General features: G+C 37.8%; 1 protein-coding gene across 1 annotated transcript; it reads right to left on the reverse strand.

Moving 5' to 3' along the window:
* Window positions 1-1,147: 1,147 nt before the first annotated feature.
* LOC129266163 (UDP-glucuronosyltransferase 2C1-like) lies at window positions 1,148-19,059 on the reverse strand. The gene is made up of 4 exons (XM_064103877.1): window positions 17,894-19,059; window positions 15,619-15,844; window positions 15,163-15,382; window positions 1,148-4,331 (listed from the first exon to the last, which is right to left on the reverse strand). The coding sequence occupies exons 1-4, from the start codon at window positions 18,740-18,742 to the stop codon at window positions 4,049-4,051; spliced, it is 1,578 nt and encodes a 525-aa protein (XP_063959947.1). The 5' UTR covers window positions 18,743-19,059; the 3' UTR covers window positions 1,148-4,048.
* Window positions 19,060-21,590: the final 2,531 nt, after the last annotated feature.

Consider the following 21,590-nt stretch of genomic DNA (forward strand, 5'->3'; position numbering starts at 1 on the left):
TATAAAAATTTTCAAATGGCTGTTTTCAACTCGCCGTACGGCCGCCGTAGAGCAAATGTGACCAAGGTATTATTATAAGTTACATTACGTTCGCAGATTAGTGGTTCCAGATAGGCTGGTGCTAAATCTTTTTGTATTTTGAAAGCACTGTTTGCCTTTTGAGTGTGGTAACAATTTAGGTTGAGGAGTAAAATAGTCCTTATTCAAACTTATTCGGGCACACTTATTCTGCAGTTTTTGTATCTTATTTTTGTTGGTTATTGCACAGCTTGCCCAAGATGTACAACAATAATCAATATAAGGTAAAATCCTGGCAAAATGTAAAATCTTATGAATCCTAGACGGAAGAAATTGTCTGATTCTCTTTATACAACCTGTGGCGGTTGGCGTTTGTGACAGGATGACTAACTCATAGTTTGGAAATGTTCTAACATAATTTCTGGAGTGACGAATTAGTGACAAGATGAGTACCAATGTTATCACACGAGTTGATGTTTCTTCCAGACTTTAATGACAAATGAGGTGTATCTTTAACCAAAGATACTACATCCCTTTTTTTTAATATTACATTCCCCCCCCCCCCCCCTTAAATTTGAGATGAATATATTTTCAGAGTTTTCTTAGTAATAAAACGTGGAATTATTCCCATGCGCCACCCTTGAGCCCTCTCCAAACTCTCCTACTCATTTTCCCCATGTTTTATACACAGTCGCGTGCCGATATGCGAAGGTTTACTTACTCAACGCTGTTGGGCGCCCTTCCCCATAAGCATTTATCGAGCGTTTCAAAATATCGTCGAAGTGTCCGATCTTCCCGTTGTAGTATCTTTGCTTTAACTTGAACTGTTCAATAACTTTAGCATCTCCAGATTGACTTGAATTTTATCTTAAAAATCCCAAAATTACTTTCATTCTATCTCAAACAAAATTTCGATCCTCGATAAATCGACTACGCCCTCACTCGGCGTGTTCGAGAAAGGAATCCAAAACTCTCGCTTCTGACGTCATCGCAGAAATTCAGAAGCTCGTATTTATACAACCTATCATACGACATATTTAAACAATGATACTAGATACATGTTCTCCCCACGTCATACCAGAGTCAAGTAATACACCCAAGTACATGAAGTATTTGACTATATTTCACATTTTCGATGGGTTCATTTCTATATTTTATCATTAAAGCATAATTTTTCAATCTTTTCCTATGACTTTTTTAATGCAAATGCATTACGTTTTGGTCGAGCCAGTTACAGGTAACATCAAAATCGCTTTGCATTTTTTTAAACCTCCTTAGATAAAACATCATAAGAGAAAGTAGCAGTATCATCTGCATGAAGACACATTTTGGAATTAACATTCAAATTCAAGTTACATACATTGATAGAAATACAAAATACTAATGGACCCTAACTGGATCCATGTGGGACGCCTGATTTATTTTTTACACTTTCACTAATACAATTATTTACTTCGGCAAGCTGTCTCCTGTCTGTTAAAAAAGCTTACATCCAATCATATTCTTTACCCTTAATTCAATAATACTTCAGTTTTCCAAGAATGAAATTGTGTGGTATACCATCAACTGCTTTACGTAAATTGAGGAAAATACCTCCGATCATTCGCCCCTGATCCATTTTATCAGACAAATAGTATTTAATTTTAGTTAGACATGAATGCAAAGATCTAGAACCTGACTGAGAATTCGTTGGCAGTTTGTCTTCATTCAAGTATTCATAAAGTTGATTGTGGATTGCTCTTTCAAATATTTTAGACGAGGCAGGTAGAACAGATATTGGTCTCAAATTATCAACATCATATGATCCTCCTTTATGTCTTGAAGTAATACCTGCCGTCTTTAAGTGTGTTCTATTTATAGTACAAGTTCGAAATGTCATATATTGTATAAATAAACCAATGGTTGTACTAACAAGGAGCACCCAGTTTAAGAAGCTATGGATGTATGCCACCAACTCCACTTGAACAGCCCTTGAACAATCAATGTACGACAATGGCTTAAAAACAACCTTTTATTTTATTTTACTGAATTGAAATTCACATTCGGGTATAGATAATGTCTGTAAACTATTCAATGCATCAATACTTTGCAAATTTTTTAATAACTTTTCTACAACTCAGTTCTAACTATTCTTTGAAATTGTATTTTTATCCATTGTATTTATCGTAATATAGAGATGTTATTACGATAAATACATTGGATAAAACTTACAAAACTTTTTTTAAATTTTTAGTTATTTTTAATAACATATTTTCATAATTTTTCGAGGACGTTTGATGTTATTGTCACACCCAATACATAACATAAAGATGTTAGTAAATAGTTGTTTCTCGAAAAATGTTTAAATGATATGTAAAAAAGTCAAAATAAGGATATTTCTGATACATTTTTTAAAGACATTATAAAAACATTTCTAAAAAATGTTTTGTTATAATATTTGAGAAACATATCATGACATTTCGAGAATATTTTGTTATTTTAATGTTCTTTTTACATAATTTATGACAATATAAGAACGATGTTAGTAAAATGTATTTTTTCTGAAATAATGTATCATAAAACCTATTATACAATATTTTTCTCCTTGTTTTAGTGAAAGTAATCTAAAAACATAGTTTCATAGCACTTCAAGAACGTTTGATGTTATTGCTATGGTATTATAACAACCTTAAAATATATTTTTAGATCCCATGTATAAAGATAATAGTATAGTTATACAATGTTAAAATTGTATTATGAAGACACTAAAATAAGGATGTTTCTGATATATTCTGAAATATTTTGGCAAATATTAGAAGAAAAAAAATATTTTCTATACGTTTCTATAACTGTTGACGCTATTATCATATTCTAACACATTTTTAAAAATGTTAATTTTTCATTAAATATATATCCTTCTAAAAATGTTAGTAAATATTACTAAGTTTCTTAAATAAATGTAAAAATCATATCCTAAAAACATTGGAAAATATGTTAAAAATACATTCAGTAACGTTTGGAAAAATATTAGGAAAACATTTTTTTATAAACTTTTAGTTGAAATATTATATAAAAATTGTTTTATAACATTTCAAGAACGTTTGATACTATTGTCAGAATATTGTAACAGCGCTTTTAAAATGATATTTTCACATCCAATGTGTAACATTATAAAGATGTTGGTAAAATGTTATTTTGTTTCTCAAAAAATGTTAATATTACATCACATAAACGTAAAAAAGAAAATGTTTTTAATATATTTTTGGAAAACAATTGAAAAACATTTTTCAAAAAATGTGTCGTTAAAATATTGTAAAACCATCGTTTCATATCATTTCAAGAACATTTATTGTTATTGTCATAATATTCTAACAACGTTTTTAAAATAATATTTTTACACCAAAGATATATTGTAAAGATGTCATTGAAACATTGTGTTTCTCTCAAAATGTTAAAATGATATCACAAAAACGTCAAAATTATTATGTTTCTAATACATTTTTGAAAAAGTTTTAGAGAACATCACAAAAACATTTTTCAAAAATGTTTTGTTGAATTATTTTGAAAACATATTTTCATTACTTTTTATAACATTAGATTTTGTTGCCGTAACATCCTAAGAACGTTCTAAAAAAATTATTTTCACATTATGTAACATTATAAAAACGTCAGAAAAATATTATTTCGTTTTCTTAATGTTTTTTTCATGTCATTTTAACATCATGATTGGACATATTGATAACATTTTTAAAAAATGTCTTTTAATTGTTTTTGTCTGGCCATCAAAACATATGCTTGATATTATAATGACGCTAATGTTTCATTAATGTTATGCAAATATTCTTAAGAAATGGTTTTTGAAAGCATTTCTAAGATCTTTCAAAATATTTAATGGCAATATGTCGTTCAGACACGATTCCTTTTAATTTTTTTTTGCATGTCAAATTTTCCTAGGGGAAAATGTGCCACCCCTTTTCAAAATCCTGAATTCGCCCCTGACGTCAATACATATGTCCTTCTACATAATACCCCCAAAGACAAAAAGGTGTCATTATTCAGTTTTAGCTTTGCTACCGTTAAACATTCGCTTACATCCCTTAAAAGCAAGTTTGCATGAATACACCACAAAAACAATTGCTGTGATGAAGACGAGAAGAAAGACGGCGGCGACATCGAGAAGGTAATACTGATACCAGGTTAGGTCATGAATCGGTGATCGCATGTAGCCGCCCCCGTGCTTGAGGACGTGTTCGATCCAGTGGACTGCCGTTTCAAGAGGTGTCATCGGTCGGTCATGGAATATCGCCGACAGCTTTGTAACCGTTTCTTTGTATCTGAAATTGTTCAATAATTGAAATTTACAATTAGTTGATTATCATAATTGGTTAATTGACCAATTTGCCAAATATCTAGAAAAAAAACCCTCAAACTAGACATGCCAGAAAACCAGAATTGGGACCATGGTTATGAAATTCATTTCCCCTTAAAGAATTTACATGAAATTACTTTTGTGATAAGAATTAATGAACTTGTGTTTTCTTTTTCGTGTTTTTAAAGGCTTAATCTGAAAATGTTCGAATAGTTAAAATGTAGTCAATTACCAATTTTGCAAATACGTCGAAAACACAAGAATTCCTTAAATTAGAGATTTACATTTGGCACCATACGGGAAAGGCAATTTCAAGATATAAACATATATTTATTAATGTATTGTTAATTGGTTACCAAAATTTTAAAAATTAGGTTCCATTTTCATTTCTCTTTCATAGCATGTTTGTTATATTTTTACTACAGTGTCGGCTGTAATAGGAAACTGTTACAGCCCACACTTGAGTCAGGTCAGTCTTTCTAACATAAATGCGTTTGGGCAGATTTCTACAACCGATAACATGTAGGTCGGTACACTGGCGGATCCGGGGGTGGCACAGCCGGCACGTGCCCCCCCCCCCTCCCTTGAGAAGCAAAACGCCGTTAAAACAAAAGTGCCCCCCCCCCTTGAGAAGCAAAATGCCGTTAAAACAAAAGTGTCCCTCCCCCCCCCCTCCCCCTTTGATAGTGAAGACCCATGTTAATTTGTTTTCGTGGACGCAATTTTCTTTAATTTTTGGTTAAAAACCTTGTCAAATTTTTCCTCGGAAAAATGTGCCCCCCTCTTTGGAAAACCCTGGATCCGCCCCTGGGTCGGCACTACCTGTCGCATGGGAGCTGAGGAGTGGCTGCAAGATGAGGAGACAAGAATGAAATCACAACAGTACAGCACCAGGCTTCAACCCCCTGCTTCTAATCCAAACCCTGATTTGCCCATGTCGGAACACCCTAGTGACGGGTTGACCCTAAAGCTTTCGGGACGGACCAACCTTGATGATAGTGACAAAGTCAAGGTGGATTATCTTATCAAAAGAAAGAAAACTCTAATAGTGAGTAGTTTTAATATACCTTTACTTCAAGATCAAGAGGCAATTGAGGGTTGAACTAGCCCATGAAGCACCATATTTAGGCATTGATGTTATTTTTCTCAAAGAACATCGGATAGATCATTCTGAACCAATTGTACAACAAACATTTTGCGAACGGGTAGGCCTATACTTTGATGACTTTCTCTGCATGGAAGATCTCCATAAATGCATACTAGTATTCTGGAAGTGTTGGTTTTCTAATCTCACCATCTGCTCTGAGAGCATGTCTTAAAATTCATGTCTTAAAATTAGAAAGCTTGGGAATCGTATCGTTGAAATCACTTTGAACGGCAATCCAGCAACCACTAAAGTTTCCTTTTACAGCCTCCATAATGAATATTCTGGCGAAGACTTTACTCAGTTCTATGATGAACCCTCTTTCGCTATATACTCTTTGCCTGCACATGATTCTATGTTGGCGATGATTTTAATGCACAACTTGGGCCCGAAGACGCTTACTGTACCATTTTATACAAAACTAATAGGTATGGCATGCTCCTCAAAGACTTTATGGAGCAACACAACCTCCTCGCGACTAATTCTAGATTTCAACACCGGATTGGACCCACAAGCGAGCAAATGGTCAGCTTGCTCAAATCGAATATATCCTAGTCAGAAGGAAGTGGATCAATAGACCAGTTCGTAGTTACTTCATGGACAATTTTGGTCAAATGACCTTTCATTTCTTTCATTATGATAGGCAGATTTCAAAGCAAGATATTACGTAAGCTTGCCTTACATAGCAGGATGAAGAAATTGAATAGACCAGGTGACTAGTCTGGACATAGTTAATTCAAAGTTGCTTCAATGCTATGCAGATCTCGACAGTTGTGAATTAGTGGAAAGTTATGAGTTGACACTGAGTAATATTCTTGAAAAGCATGCTCCGCTTACAGTCAGGACTATTACAGCTCGACCCCGTTCACCGTGGTATTCAGAAAAATGTCATGAAGCAAAACAGAAATTGCGTAAGCTTGAGAGACGTTGGCGGATAAGTAGGTTGGAGATTGATCATCAGATATTCTTAAAAGAAGCCAGACGTTATAATCAAGTCTTAAAGCGAGAAAGAAGGGCTCACTATTCAAGGGAACTTGAAGACTGTGGCCCAAGAGACTTCTTCCAGAAAGTTACTAACCTGTGCGCAAAGTCTGAGCAAACACTTCCTAAAGATGATGAAAAGAACCCGTCACTTGCAAATCGGTTTAGTACCTTCTTTGCTCGTAAAACTGAAATTATTGTATCATCACTTGATCCCTCGAAGTGTCCTGAAGTTGCTGATGTCATGTTTGAGAAAACTGACCATGTGTTTGATGAATTTCAGGAAGTATCCTCACAGCAAGTAGAAAGAATCATTTCAGGTTCCAAATCATCCACTTGTGAATTAGATCCAATGCCAACGGATTTGCTGAAGAAGTTCATCAAGGAGTTAGCTCCAGTGATGACCAGGATTGTAAACTTGGTACTTAGTAGTGGACATTTCCCTGATTCATTGAAGGAAGCTCATGTCACACCATTAATAAAGGGAGATGGGCTTGACTCTGAGGACTTGAAAAACTACAGACCTATAGCACATCTAAAATTTATTAGTAAGACGATTGAAATAATTATGGTCATTCAAATTAATGCGTACCTTAAGGAAAGTAATTTGTATTCTTCTATTCAGTCAGCATATAGACAGTACCATAGCTGTGAGACTGCATTGGTAAGGGTTGTTAATGACATCCTTCTGAATCTTGATCGTGGAGAGGAGGCTATTCTACTTTTGCTTGATTATAAAGCAGCATTTGATACAATTTTACATGAAAAATTCCTATCGCGCTTAGAGGAAAGATACGGGATATGTGGTGTTGCACTTAAACTGATTAAGTCATACTTTCAAAATAGGTCGCAGAAGGTGGTAATAGGAAATTCCATGTCAGATGCTAAGTCATCTCCTTACGGTGTTCCGCAAGGGTCGGTATTCGGCCCGGTAGCATTTAGTCTGTATGTTGCACCGTTATATGATATAATCTGTAAGCATAGATTAAAAGGTATGATGTATGCTGATGACACCCAAGTTTATGTGCTGGTTCAAAAGAGTCATCAGAATGAAGCAATTTTGCAAATCCAGGATTGTATGACAGATATTAAGAATTGGTCTGTTCATAATGGTCTTAAACTTAATGAGGAGAAAACTGAGGTACTACATTTTACAAGTAAATTTAGGCAAAGTAAATCCATTGAGTCCATTTCATTTGGTAACACGGTAATACATACTGTTGGTTCTGCTCGAAACTTAGGTGTTAGACTTGATGAGCATTTGACTTTGTCAGGTCATGTGAAACAGATCTGTAAGGCTACTTCATTTGCTTTGCAAAAGATTGGGACAATTCGACCTTTTCTTTCGAAGAAATCAACAGAGAGACTTGTGCATGCTCAAGTAATGTCTCGCCTTGATTTCTGTAATGGTATTTTGTATGGCCTTCCTGAGAGTGAAATTCAGAAATTGCAAAGAATCCAAAACTCTGCTGCAAGGTTGGTGACTCGCACTAGACTTCATGATCATATTACCCCAATCTTACGACAGCTTCATTGGCTTCCGATGAGACAGCGTATTGAATTTAAGATATTGACGTTAGTTTTCTTGTGCATGCAGGAATTGGGCCCTGCTTATTTGCAAGAATTGATCACTAAATACTCTCCTGCAAGAAATCTACGTTCCAAATCAAAATGTCAGTTGGCTTCCCAGTCGGTGTTAACAAATTTCTATGGTGCGAGGTCATTTCAACACGCTGCAGCAGAGCTGTGGAACAAGTTACCATTTAACCTGAAACTTGCCGATACAATTGAGAGTTTTAAGAGTCTTTTAAAGACACATTTCTTTCTTTCTTTATAATAATATTTTTTGGAATTTGTGCCAAGGTATTTTCATCTTTATATGACACTGACCATATATCTATTTCTCTTTTTTTCTCTTTTTCTTTTCTTCTTTCAAGCGCATAGGGACTTAAATTTACTTTTTGTGATATGCGCTATAAAAGAATGGTTCATTATTATTATTAGAATAGCACACCAATGAACGCTTTATGAAGGTATTTGTTGCATTTCTACTTTGAATGCATATCATAGCATGTTGCACAATGTACTTGGCAAACTGTGAAATACCAGTCGTTCGTGGACGCATTGTTGTTTTTTGTGGATGTAAATGAATACCACTATTCAAAAGAATATTTGAATAATCAAGACATCTAAGTTGGTGCTTATCTCATTAGATTTTAAACCACCATGTCCCTTTCGTACAAATGACCTTCCTCTGATCATGCGTAGAATCTTTTCATCATGCGCAGAAAGGAACTACGAACTGGCTTATTCGGTTCAGAATAGTACAGCATATCGGTTTTCTGAAGGGGTTGGGTCTGATCATGATCGAATTGCATCATGTAAATGTCAAAGAAGTTATCGGATGTGTAAAACTCAATCTAAAGACCTCATGAAGTTTAATAGAGTATTTGATTGATTGGCTCTGGTAAATCAAAATGACCAGTTGAAAGATCTATACACATGTTGTTGCGTATAATTATTATATAATAATTACCATTATAATGAGTATTATTGTAATAATTTCAATTCTTGAAATAATTTAGCCGTATATCAGAGGGACACTTTTTGGAACGCGCGCTGTACTGTCATCTAATTCATCACAAAGTGTTAAAAAATATCAAAGGTTTTGTACACTTTGTGATTAATTAGATGATAGTACAACGCGTCCCTAAACATATATATGGCTGAATTATTTCAAAAGTTGAAAATTGTTCTCAATTATAATGTGTTGTATTGGGAAGCTCATCTCGATCATATTGTTTTTAAATCTCACTGCATTTTACCTATCTTCATCTCTATTAAGTGGTATATGGTGTGTACATGTCAAGATGTGATGAGCGTGATCTGTTCTTTTTCTCCTTTTGGTTTCTCCTCCCTTTCTCTCCTCCCTTTTTCATTCTCTCCATTTATATCATTACACCTTCACGACTTCCATTTACATTCGTATAGTTTCCTTCTTTCTTTTCGCCCACCTACCACTGCATTCTTTTTTTTCTCTACTGACCTGAATTCTTTGTTGTAAGATCACATAGTTTACATAATAGGATTGTGTATCATTAAAGAAAATGCGTTGATCTTTAAATAAGCCATTTTATCTATATAACTTCGACAAAAAAAACTACGCTCCAGTGCTTTTGAATACACAGTCTATATGTAACGATGGTGCTTTTAAGCCCATTCCAAGTTTCCATACGTTTGTCATGCATGGAAATTAATTCGTAATGTATGAAAATTAATTTGTCATGTAGCACTGCGCGGAAACCCACTGCATGACGAATCGTTCATGTCGCTGACAACAAAGTTGTCATGGCATGCACAACTTTAAAATTGTCACACAAATATTGACAGTTACACTATAGAGCTGTATAAACCTAACTGTTGCACATGTAAGTTAGAACGCTAGATCTAGATAACTTGATATAATGTGTGTGATCCGAAATGCAAGACTAGATTATAACTTATCTAGATCTAGGCCTAACCTAAAGAGTAAAATTCTAGACGTTATCAAAAAAATAAAAAAAGGTAGACCCTATAGAACTAGGCCTACACTCCTAATATCTAAGAAGGCTTATCAAATCACAACCTTGCATGTCCAGGGGCCTGTTGCAGAAAGAGTTGCAATTAATCGCAACTCTAAAAATCATGCGCAACTTGATTTTCAACCAATCAACAGCGCGCATTTCGGACTTGCGATTGATATTTTGACTTGCGTTTAAACGCAACTCTTTCTGCAACGGGCCCCAGAACTTCCAGAAGGGTAACAACGGGAAATTAATTTCAAGTTTGTTAATGGGAGATGCAAATGATAGAAACAACAGGTCATTTTTGTTTCATGCCTAATTCCAACAATACTGCATTTTTGTTTTTATTCCTTCACTGTACATTTTGAATGAAAAATCAATTTCCACGAGTAGGGTTCGCTTTCGCGAAGTGTGATACACTTGTGGTTTGCCCTTCATTGTTCAGCTTAAAGTGATGGTCCGGGCTGAAAATATTTATATCTTAATACATAGAGTAGAATTCACTGAGCAAAATGCCGAAAATTTCTTAAAAATCGGATAACAAATAATAAAGTTATTGAAGTTTAAAGTTTAGCAATATTTTGTAAAAACAGTCGTCATGAATATTCATTAGGTGGGCTGATGATGTCACATCTCCACTTTCCGTTTTCTTATGTTACATAAAATCATTTTTTTTTTCATTATTTCATACTTGTGTGAATAATATGTCTCCCTTATAATGAAATTAGTTGCAGCAATTAATATCTAATGCACTAAATCAGTTGTCAATCCAATTTTTCTAGTTCTTGGAGGAAAAAATTTGAATAAACCTAATTTCATATAATAAAATACAAAAGAACAAGTGGAGATGTGACATCATCAGCCCACCTAATGAATATTCATGAAGACTGTTTTCACAAAATATTGCTAAACTTTAAAATTCAATAACTTTGTTATTTGTTATCCGATTTTGATGAAATTTTCGGCATCTTGACCAGTGAATTCTCCTCTATTTATTAAGCTATACATACTTACAGCCCGGACCAATCCCTTTAAGCATTTATCCATCATTTATACTTTCTTTTAGTTCGGTGCACTGATCTCCCGTCAATCGTCAAAAACTTCATTTTTGATGATTCTTACCCCTCTGCGCATGCTAAAGTTTATGATTGGATGAGCCCTGATAGATCAAACTGGGGCCCGTTGCAGAAAGAGTTGCGTTTAACCGCAAGTCAAAATATCAATTGCAAGTCCGAAATGCGCGCTGTTGATTGGTTGAAAATCAAGTTGCGCATGATTTTTGAAGTTGCGTATGATTTTTGAAGTTGCGTTTGATTGCAACTCTTTCTGCAACGGGCCCCTGGGATGGTAAATGTGGGTTAACATGCTACGGCAAATGCAGCAATACAGTAGAGCTGAAAACCTGGAATAGGCTGAAAGGTACCACTGTTTATACGTAACAGGGTGTTTATTCAAAGACGCTGAAGCGAGACCAATAAAATTTTCGTAGAAGTTAGATTATGAAATAAGCTTTTTTTAATACTCCTGTACATTTTATTGAGAATACTACTACATCTCGGAGTTAATCATTCAGCCCTATGTGAGAGGGATATTTTTGGCGGGACGCGCTGTATAGTGAGCCCGGGGGGGGGCACTCAGTTTATAATGCATAGTGGGTATGTGCCGCGGAGGGGACCCCCATTTTTACATTCAAATTTCCGTTCCAAGGCATAGCATTTTTGTCTTTTTGAGAAAAAGAACAAAGAAAGCCGCTCCAAGGCATAGCATTTCCTTCTTATCGAGAAAAAAGAAGAAAGAAATCCGTTCCAAAGCTTCGCATATTTTTCGTTACGCCGTTCCGGTCGCATTGATTTGCTACAAGGAGCTGCAATTTGGTGAAAAGCGGCCGTAGAGCGCTTTTCGACCATCGCCTAAGCGAGAGCGCACCCGGCGGAGGCCGCGCTAGCTGCGTCATGCACGATTGCCCGTTCCATAGGGATGCATACGCACTCACAGAGATACGGAGATCCGTTCCGAGGACCCCCGTTTTCACAAACATTTATAGTTCCGAAGCCCGTTCCGAGGACCCTCCTTTTACAATAAGCCCGCTCCAAGGCCCCCGTTTTTTGCCTCGCCCGCGGCACACCCCTACCACTTTTTTGTCGAGTGCCCCCCCCCCCCCCCCGGGATAGTGAGGCATCGGAAGCATACAATAAACTCATTGATGGTGATAAAGAGATCGCACTTCAAACTCTCCCAGAGAAAACTAAGAAATGAGTGTGTCTCAAACGATGAAAACTAGAGATATATTTAAAAAAAAGCTTCAACTCAATATCACGCAAGGCCTACTCAAAATAGTAAACAGAACAAGGCATATGTTGAGGCCTATCCAATGGCCTTTGAAAACAAACTTAAAGACAAAACATAAAAGTTTGAAAGTCTATACTTCGGCCACATTTGCTCTATATACGGCGGCCGTACGGCGAGTCGAAAACAGCCGTTTTATTAATTTTTATTCTAAACACCTATATGTAGCTGGGACACAAAATGTTAAAACGTCTGTTTTCGACTCGCCGTACGGCCGCCTAAGAGCAAATGTGACCGAGGTATAAGGTTGGTAAGAAACATGCAGCATGATGAGGCCTATACAATGGCCCTTGAAAACAAAATTAAATACAAAACTGAAAAAAAGATTGAAAGTCTTTAGGTTGATAAGGAATACGCAGCAGCTTGGCATCTCCTGAAAGATAATAATAATAATAGACAGTTCTTGTATAGCGCATAACACATTATAAATAACGTCTCTATGCGCTTCCAAAGGACTTGGATGTTATCACCCTGGCTTTAGCCCCGCAGCCTTTCCAGCGCTGGGGCGTTTCAAGGAATAAATTCCTGCCAGGTACCCATTCACCTCACCTGGGTTGAGTGCAGCACAATGTGGATAAATTTCTTGCTGAAGGAAACTACGCAATGGCTGGGATTTGAACCCACGACCCTCTGTTTCAAAGTCCGGAAACTAATCCACTGGGCCACAACGCTCCACATATAACCAATCCAGTTACTATGATGAAAGGTGACACTTCTGAAAAAAAGAAGAGGTTATTGGCTAAAGCACTTCAGAGACCTTCTCGGCTCACCAGTTCAGGACAGTTTGTGATCTCCTTATCAAAACAGGGTCATTTTCTAAGGCAGAGCTTCTTAATTTGTGCTCTGAAAAGGTGCAAGTTTCAACGTCATTTGACCCAGATAACATTCCTGCTATATGATATGGAAGAGTCCCCTTTTTAACGAAACTCTTCTCAAATTCTGTAATGTAACTCTTGGTGATAAACACAAAGCTTTCTCTTTGTCATCCGTTATACCTATTCCACAGAAAGGGGATCTTTCAACACTATCAAACCAACTTGAGAGGTATAACACGTACTATCCCCAGTTGCAGCTAAGATGTAGGATTCAATGGTTCTTGATCGTTTGATTCCATATGTTAAACCAAATATCAAGGAACAACCAAAATGGTTTCTGAAGAGGAAGATCCACAATACCGGTGAAAATTTACTTTTATTCAAATAGGCACCCCTAAAAGACTTCCGACCTCATTATGCTCATAGACACATATCTGATATTATCCAAGGATTATATTTACCAATTATGAACATAATTTATACAGAAATGAATAAATGAGAGCAAGGTGAGCAAAAACTAGCAAAAAGTCTGATTATCAATATTTTTTAATTTTCTGCCATTTGGCGCATGAAACAATTTTTTAATGGCATTTGAAAGATAAGACATTTATGATCTATTAACATCCAAATATAAACATCAAGATTCTTCCTTCTGATAGACTTTTCAAAACTGTCCCATTTTCTTTTATACGCACTGTATAGATACCGGTGTAAGGGTCGGATTTTGCCATGTTTAATATAATTGTTTATTTCACACTTTGCTTTCCATAGTTCTCTTCACTTCCCATTTCTATACCATTGTTACACACCTGTTTCTCTCTTTCCTTAGTTTGTACATCACACCATTCCATTGCCATTCCAACTCCATGCAGCTCCACATGTTTCTATTGTCCTTTACTCATTTATATTCAGAACATTCTTCTTCATTCATATCATCCTATCTCATCCTCATTGGTTCACCTTTCACCCTTGGTTCTTCCACTTTTCTGGGTTCTTCCATTCTCTCTTTCTCTATTGGTTGAATTTATCATGTGAGACTATTTTTGAATATATTTGAATATATTATTTGTAAAGGCAATGCCTAGTGAGGTCTGGATTTCAGGCCAATAAATCAGAGCATCACTGGACCTCATTTTGGTCGACATCTTTATTTTGAGTTTAGTTCAATTTAATATGATTTGAGTTTGCTCGTTTATGACTGATTTTGGGAGGTGGATCTTAAGACACTCGGTCACTCTACACCGGGTTGATGGTAAATTAACATCGGTGTTTTTGCATTGTGGAAAAAGTCGGGAACAAACATTTTTTGTGTGAAAACCTATCGAAATGTGTGAGCTGTTGCTTCCTTTTTTCCACCTTGTCGAAATCGGGCTACTAGTAGGGCCTATGTCTTTTTCTTACGGCCTTTTTTGAGCTTCTCTGTCGTTGATGGCGTGCGGGAAACCTAGTCTGCAGGCACATGCAGACCCTGATTGAAACTTTAATCAACAAGTGTGTCTCCACGCAAAGACTAGCACATACAACACTTGCCTGAGCGAGACGGCCTTCAGTACACAAGGCATGAGTAGGCTGCAAATTCAGACCCTTTACTCGAGTGAAGGGTTTGCACAGCAGACTACAGGAAACCCATGTGCAGAATATGTCTTTGATGGGCGCGCAGGTGCGGTAGCGTGGTTTGCGTTCTTTTGTGTGACTAGAACCAACAGAATGCGGCCTATATAGGTCGGGCCGGTCGTTACGAGGACGTATCAAACATGGGTATGATACCTCTTTCCTACTTTTCTTTCTGTTCTTAAGCATTTATCTGAAGTTAATAAGGACACTTTTTCATGCATGAAGGTTGCCCCAAAATTAGGGGCGGGGCGTGCTTGGACCCGCCCATGTGAAATGATCACCATTCGTACAGCTTTATGAAACACCAGGTAGGATTCGCCTCGATATACTTACTTCTTATCATGGATGACGGCATTAAGGGCGTCGACGATCTTCTCCGATGTTATGGTCACTATATCGAGTGAGATGCCCATGCCTCGAGACGTCACCCTAGCTGCGATGTCGGACTGGTCAGCGAACAAGGGTATGACGACGACAGGAACGGCATGATAAAGCGCTTCGTACAGACCGTTGTTTCCTCCTTGGTACATGAGGACACGTGTTTTATTGTGGCCTGCGGTAACAATATATTAAAAGGGCGATAATTGGAAAATTTAATATTTCCACTCGTAACTTTTTAGTTCCACTTTAGCCTCATAAAATAATATGAAGTTAAACTAATTTCTATATGTTGAACTACAAACAGGGTTTATTTCTTAATACATGCCATCAATGAAAGACAGTTTGGGTAATTTCACCCATGATTTTAAATGTTGGCATAGAAACCTCAAGACACGAGAACGGTCTTACCAAGCAGGTCATTCTGAGGAAGCCATTCCATAGTCTTTATGTTGGGCATCTTGTCAACTAGAGGTGGCACTTTTCCACGGAACTGCCAGAGGACCTTCTGCGGAAGTCTGGCGAAGGCATTTGCAAATTTGACAACGAACTCTTCTTCCATGTGCATCACGTAGGTCCCGAGAGAGAAGATGATGATTCCGTCATCCCCCGAACTCTGGACGAATTCTTCCAGGTCCTAAGAACAAAATAGATCAACAGAGCGGCGTGTGTGAGGGTTCGTGACAAAGAAAGAAAAGGGAGATATATACACAGGGGCGTCGCCCACCGGGGGGGGGGGGGCAGTCAAATGTATTCAATTTTAATTTATTTACCATCTTTAAAAATAAGTACATACAAATCTGACATGAAATACAAATACATATTGTTTCAAAAAGGAGGGATACCTTTAATAAGCACAGTGCTTGTAAGCAGGGTCCCAAATTTGCTGTATTGCTGTACACATGCGTGACCAAATTATTTCCAAACACCCCCCAAACGAGTTTTTCTCTATGCGCAAAATAACCCCCTAAACAAGTTTTCGTGGGCTTTATTTACACATTTTGGCCCCTAAACAAGTTGTCACTAGATTATGGCCCCAGGGAAAAAGCTTGGGAAAAAACATACTCTAAACACGTTAATTGGCTAGTCTTAAAAAAAAGCTTTGGGGAAAAAACATACCCTAAATACGTTTGACCCTGCGATTGACCATTGACCAGTCTTTCAAAACTACCCCTTTTTTAAATCGGTGTTTTTGATACCCTCAACGAGTGCACGCGCGGCCCGCGTCCAAAACTGAAGAAAAACACCCCTTTGGACGCATTTTTTTTGGCACGCGTGTGTACAGCAATATATTTGACTGCCCCCCCCCCCCTAAGGGGTGGGGGTTGAAATAAGAAATATTCTGAATATCGAAATCTGCCACAAACTAAATTGTCATATAACAAAGTCAACATATTTTTTCTTCGCTAGCAACTTTTTTAAAACTAATACTGCTCTATGCATCTCAGCTGTCTCGTCAAAATTTGTATCTAATCAATTTTTTAAGTTAAGCTGAGAGTACACTTTAAATAAATAAAGTGATCAGGGATAAAGTGGTCAATTTATTACAAACAAGGCGTTACTCCGAGTTAATATAGTAGGAGTGACTTTAGTTACCCCCTCCTCTAACACTAAGATACTCCTAGAGTTTTCTCAGAAGTATATCTTGGGAGCAGTTGGCGTATAGCGGGGAAGGGGTTGAGGACCTTACCGTCAAATGTCATCTTGCAGTCATGGCAACGCATCTTTACTGAGATGCGTCTTTATAGAGTGCACTTCCTCCATCTTCGTTTTCGGATTAACGAGTGAGCCTTCGGATTAACGAACCCTTTTCGTTATCGGATTAACGAACATCGAGGTATAGGTAATGTACGTGTTTCGGAGTTACGAACCTTCGGAATTACAAAAGTGTGACCGCCCTTCCTATAATCAGCACGATCAGTATTAATGCTTAATCATATTTATATTCATACACTTTAGTCAATCAGCAATATGAAGGGGAAAAATGCGATGGGCTGGGTCGAATGAATATATTTTGCCATCCTGTTTTATAACTAGGTTCGTGGCCCTTACCCTAGCTGTTCGTTTTTAAGGATATAGGCGTAATGCAGGGGCAGATCCGGGATTTTCCAATAGAGGGGGAGGGGCACATTTTCCCGAGGAAATATTTGAAAAGCCAAAAAGGGGTTTTTAACAAAAAACTAAGGGTATTTCGTCCACGAAAACATTTGACAAGCAAAAAATGGGTTTTTAATTAAAATATTATGGGTATTTCGTCCAAAAAAAGACAAGCAAAAAAGGGGCGCATTTCTGTTTCAATGGAATTTTTGCATTAAAATTTTTAGTTGTGCCTCTCGGGGGGGGGGGTGGCACGGGTCGGCTTTGCCCCCTCCCCCCTTATCCGCCAGTGGCGTAATGTAGGCCTAACCAGTGGGTCCATGCTGGCCTACCAAACCTATATATTGCTATAGCCTCAAAGTCCATATACACTCCTCAAATAATATATCTAATCTCAAACAATGAATTATTAGACAGATGCGGAAAAGACAAAAAAATAATTGTTCTCCTCTCAACCTTTTCTTACAAAAAATCATAAGGGTTGCCACCCAACCCACCCACCCTCCCCCCTCTCCCCTACCCCTAGCTGCCAGGGTCTCCCCTGTGCAAAATGGCACTGCTCTGCTCTTATTGCTTATAGAATACTAACCTGAGTTAGACTGCTTGCTGGTCTCGTACTAATGCCACCAACTGGTATCAGGTTCGGCATGACAGGAACCGGAAACTCAAAGGCGAAATCAACATTGACAAGGAGCAGTTGCGACCTTTGATAGAGGTCACTGGGACGAAGCCCCGGGCAGATTCCATGGGCATCCTGGATGGGTGAAAAGACATAGGTCATTCTTTTCATCAATTCATTAATTAAAACCATTATACAGTTGATAGCCCTTTGGATCAAGGTCATCTGATTTGTGAAACCAAGGCTCATCTCTGGCATGTAGGCAGCGTTTGAAGGGTTCCCATTGTCTCTAGCAAGGTGTGACCACGAGGTAGCCATGATCGACACGTGTCTTTTGGCAGCATACTCAGCTACAAACAACGTGCACGGAAAATAAGGATCAACCAAGGCAACATCAAACTGAGCTTGACGAAGTCTTTGCAGAAGTTCCTTGTCGTTGAACAAATCCTCACAATCACCAATATACTCGTTGATAGCTTCAGTCAACCTAGACCAGCTCTCTTGACGCCAAGTTCCTTTGAAGACCCCCTTTGTAATAAGTGCATGCCTCCTCCACACTTCTTCAACCGGCACCCTATGCTTGAAGATTTCAAATTGTAAGTCTTTGTACTGTTCTTCCTTTGACCTATTCTCATAGGCATTGCTAATTATGACAGTGACGTTGTGGCCGCGCCGCTTTAGCTCGTTGCCGATATTAGCTGCACACATAAAATGACTTCCTGCGCCATATGATGTGTATATCAAAATATTACTCCCTCTCCCTTGCGCGATTTGTAAAAACCAAAGCAGAACGCCAAGTATTGTTTTGAAAGAACCCATCGTCAAGTACCAAACTTTACCTAACTGCGAGAATCATTTTGATGCAGAACGTAGGCGCGAAATGTCTTCATCTGTACAACATGACTAGGCAACTATAATAAAGAAATATAAATAGTAAAGGCTCATTGAAGACAGCAGGGCGTGGGTGTGGCGTTTCAACTTGAGTGAGTTTTTATTGTCAGCTTACTGAAGAGCTTCGCGTTACCACTTTGCGATAGGTTTTCCAGGTCATAATGCCCACTGATTGGAACCAATCGTCCGTATAGGTAGTTCGAATCTCCGTGTAGGCCTACATGAGCATAGGGAACTGAATATCCAATTAGAAGAGTAATATCCCACTTGGGAAAACAAATGTCGTATACATGGTATAGGGATCTTAATTGTCCACAGTGATTTAGGTATGGTTACTCAAACATCATCACTTTATACACTTTACACACACAAATGAAGGATTTCGTACCAGAAAAAAATTTGACAAGCAAAAGAAAAAAAAAGGGGGGGGGGCAAAAAAGGTATTTCAAGCTCGTCAGGGGGGGGGGCAGGGATACGTCCTTTGCATGGGTTGTGGCTCGTCAGGGGGGGGGGCAGACTGCCCCCTCTGCCCCCCCCCCCCGTAGGTACGCTAGTGACTTTATATCTATTTATCTATCTCTTTTTCATTTTCTCTCATTCAGTTTTCCCTTTCCCTTCCTGCTTTATTCATTCTTTGTCAGGCAAGGAATTTTCGACCCCAGCGCCTATTTTCACCAATTTCATGACCATCTTGATTTTGATCATTTCTTTATTTCTTTCTGGGTTTTTTTCGGGGGGGGGGGGTGTGCTTCATCCTGTATATTGTTGTCTTCCTATTATTTATTTCCGGCTTTTTTTATTGTGTAAACATGTATTTATTTCTTCCCTTTCCATTCCAGATTCTACCCCCCCCCCCCCCTTCCTCTACTTTGGAGCCGTTAAAGGGGCCGTTAATGGCTTGGCATGCTTGGTGGGGATGGAGTAGTCTGCAGGCGCAGACCCCGATTGGAACTTTGATCAACAAGTGTGCCTCCACGCAAAGACTAGCACATACAAAACTTGCTGTTCCAATACAGAACGAGAGGGCAATCAGTACACAAGGCAGGAGTAGGCTGCACATCCAGACCCTTAACTCGAGTGAAGGGTTTGCCCAGCAGACTAGGGATGGAGCGCCTTTTCGTAACAAGCTTCCTTCTTTTAATCATATACCATTAATTCCACTTTTTTCTATTTTCCTTCTCCAATAATGTGTCATATGGGTATATAGGCAAACAAACCAATGTCGTACAGTGATTTCACTTGTTCCCATCAGGGTGTTAAATGATATCATAACAATTTTCTTACACATACTGTTATCTATTTACCAAATTATATCTACTACATATCAAACGCCACACGACATGATTATACGGACAAATTTATTTTACTATATTGTAACCAAATCCAGGATTCACATGAAAAACCTCATTATTTTGTAAACAATGCATAAACCTTATAGTTATGAAACCTATTTAAGTTATAAAATATAATCAATTTGTTTGATTCTTCTGAAGTCAAATTGTTTCACCAATAGGCCTACAAGATGATGGCAGCGTGCGCAGAACAATCAGAAATGCTGCAGTCACATTTCTCCTTTTGCGGCCTTACGGCGAGTCGAAAACAGCCGTTTTATTCATTTTTGTTCAAATCTTTGTAGCTAGTACCAAAAATGTTAAAACAGCGGCTTTCGACCGCACGACCGTCATAGGAGAAATGTGACTGCGCCGTAAGAGCACATCACGTGGCTCAGAGTGACCTCGCAATCTTTACTTTGATCATGTTCGAGTCTAATGATGGGTTCCATATGGGATTCCATGACCACTGACGTAGATCCGGTCCGAGCAGTGGGGGGGGGGGTGATAGCAATATATTGACCTGAAAACTTTAAATTTTGGGGACACAATTTACTAACACCAAGGGGCCATACATACGGGGTCATATAACCATGCATCTACATACTACTACAATCGCTCAAACATGTCAAAAAAGGCCTATAACGATTTTTTGTTTCGATTGCTATGAATCATTGAATTGCAATTAATATTAATATGAGAGAGAAAGAGAGTCGAGCGAGCAATATTTTCGGTAGTTGGGAGACAAAATGGTGTTCAAGACCTCTTTCAAAAAAATATTTTTTCTGTCTTGAAAAGTGGGGGGGGGGTGATTGTACATGCCACCCCCCCCCCCCCTCCGAAAAGATTGCTCCGCTATAAATTCCACACAAAAATGGAACGACCAACTTCAACCCTATCCTAAACCTAATATGAAACCTAATTGCAACATAGACCCAGACCGTACCCACACGTATTGCATGACAAATCAAAGATCAGTCGGAAGCTTATAAGCTACCTAACCTATTAACACAGAAATGCAAGCTTTGTGCCTTTTCACTGCTTACCAGCTTAGTACTTTGCTTAAAGGGATGGTCCGGGCTGAAAATATTTATATCTTAATACTTAGAGTAGAATTCACTGAGCAAAACGCCGAAAATTTCATCAAAATTGGATAACAAATAATAAAGTTATTGAAGTTTAAAGTTTAGCAATATTTTGTGAAAACAGTTGTCATGAATATTCATTAGGTGGGCTGATGGTGTCACATCTCCACTTTCCGTTTTCTTATGTTATTACATAAAATCATATTTTTTTCATTATTTCATACTTGTGTGAATAATATGTCTCCCTTATAATGAAATAAGTTGCAGCAATAAATATCTAATGCACTAAATCAGTTGTCAATCCAACTTTTCTAGTTCTTGGAGGAAAAAATTTGAATAAACCTTATTTCTTATAATAAA

The sequence above is a fragment of the Lytechinus pictus genome, chromosome 8, assembly GCF_037042905.1.
Source record: "Lytechinus pictus isolate F3 Inbred chromosome 8, Lp3.0, whole genome shotgun sequence".
NCBI lineage: Eukaryota > Metazoa > Echinodermata > Echinoidea > Temnopleuroida > Toxopneustidae > Lytechinus > Lytechinus pictus.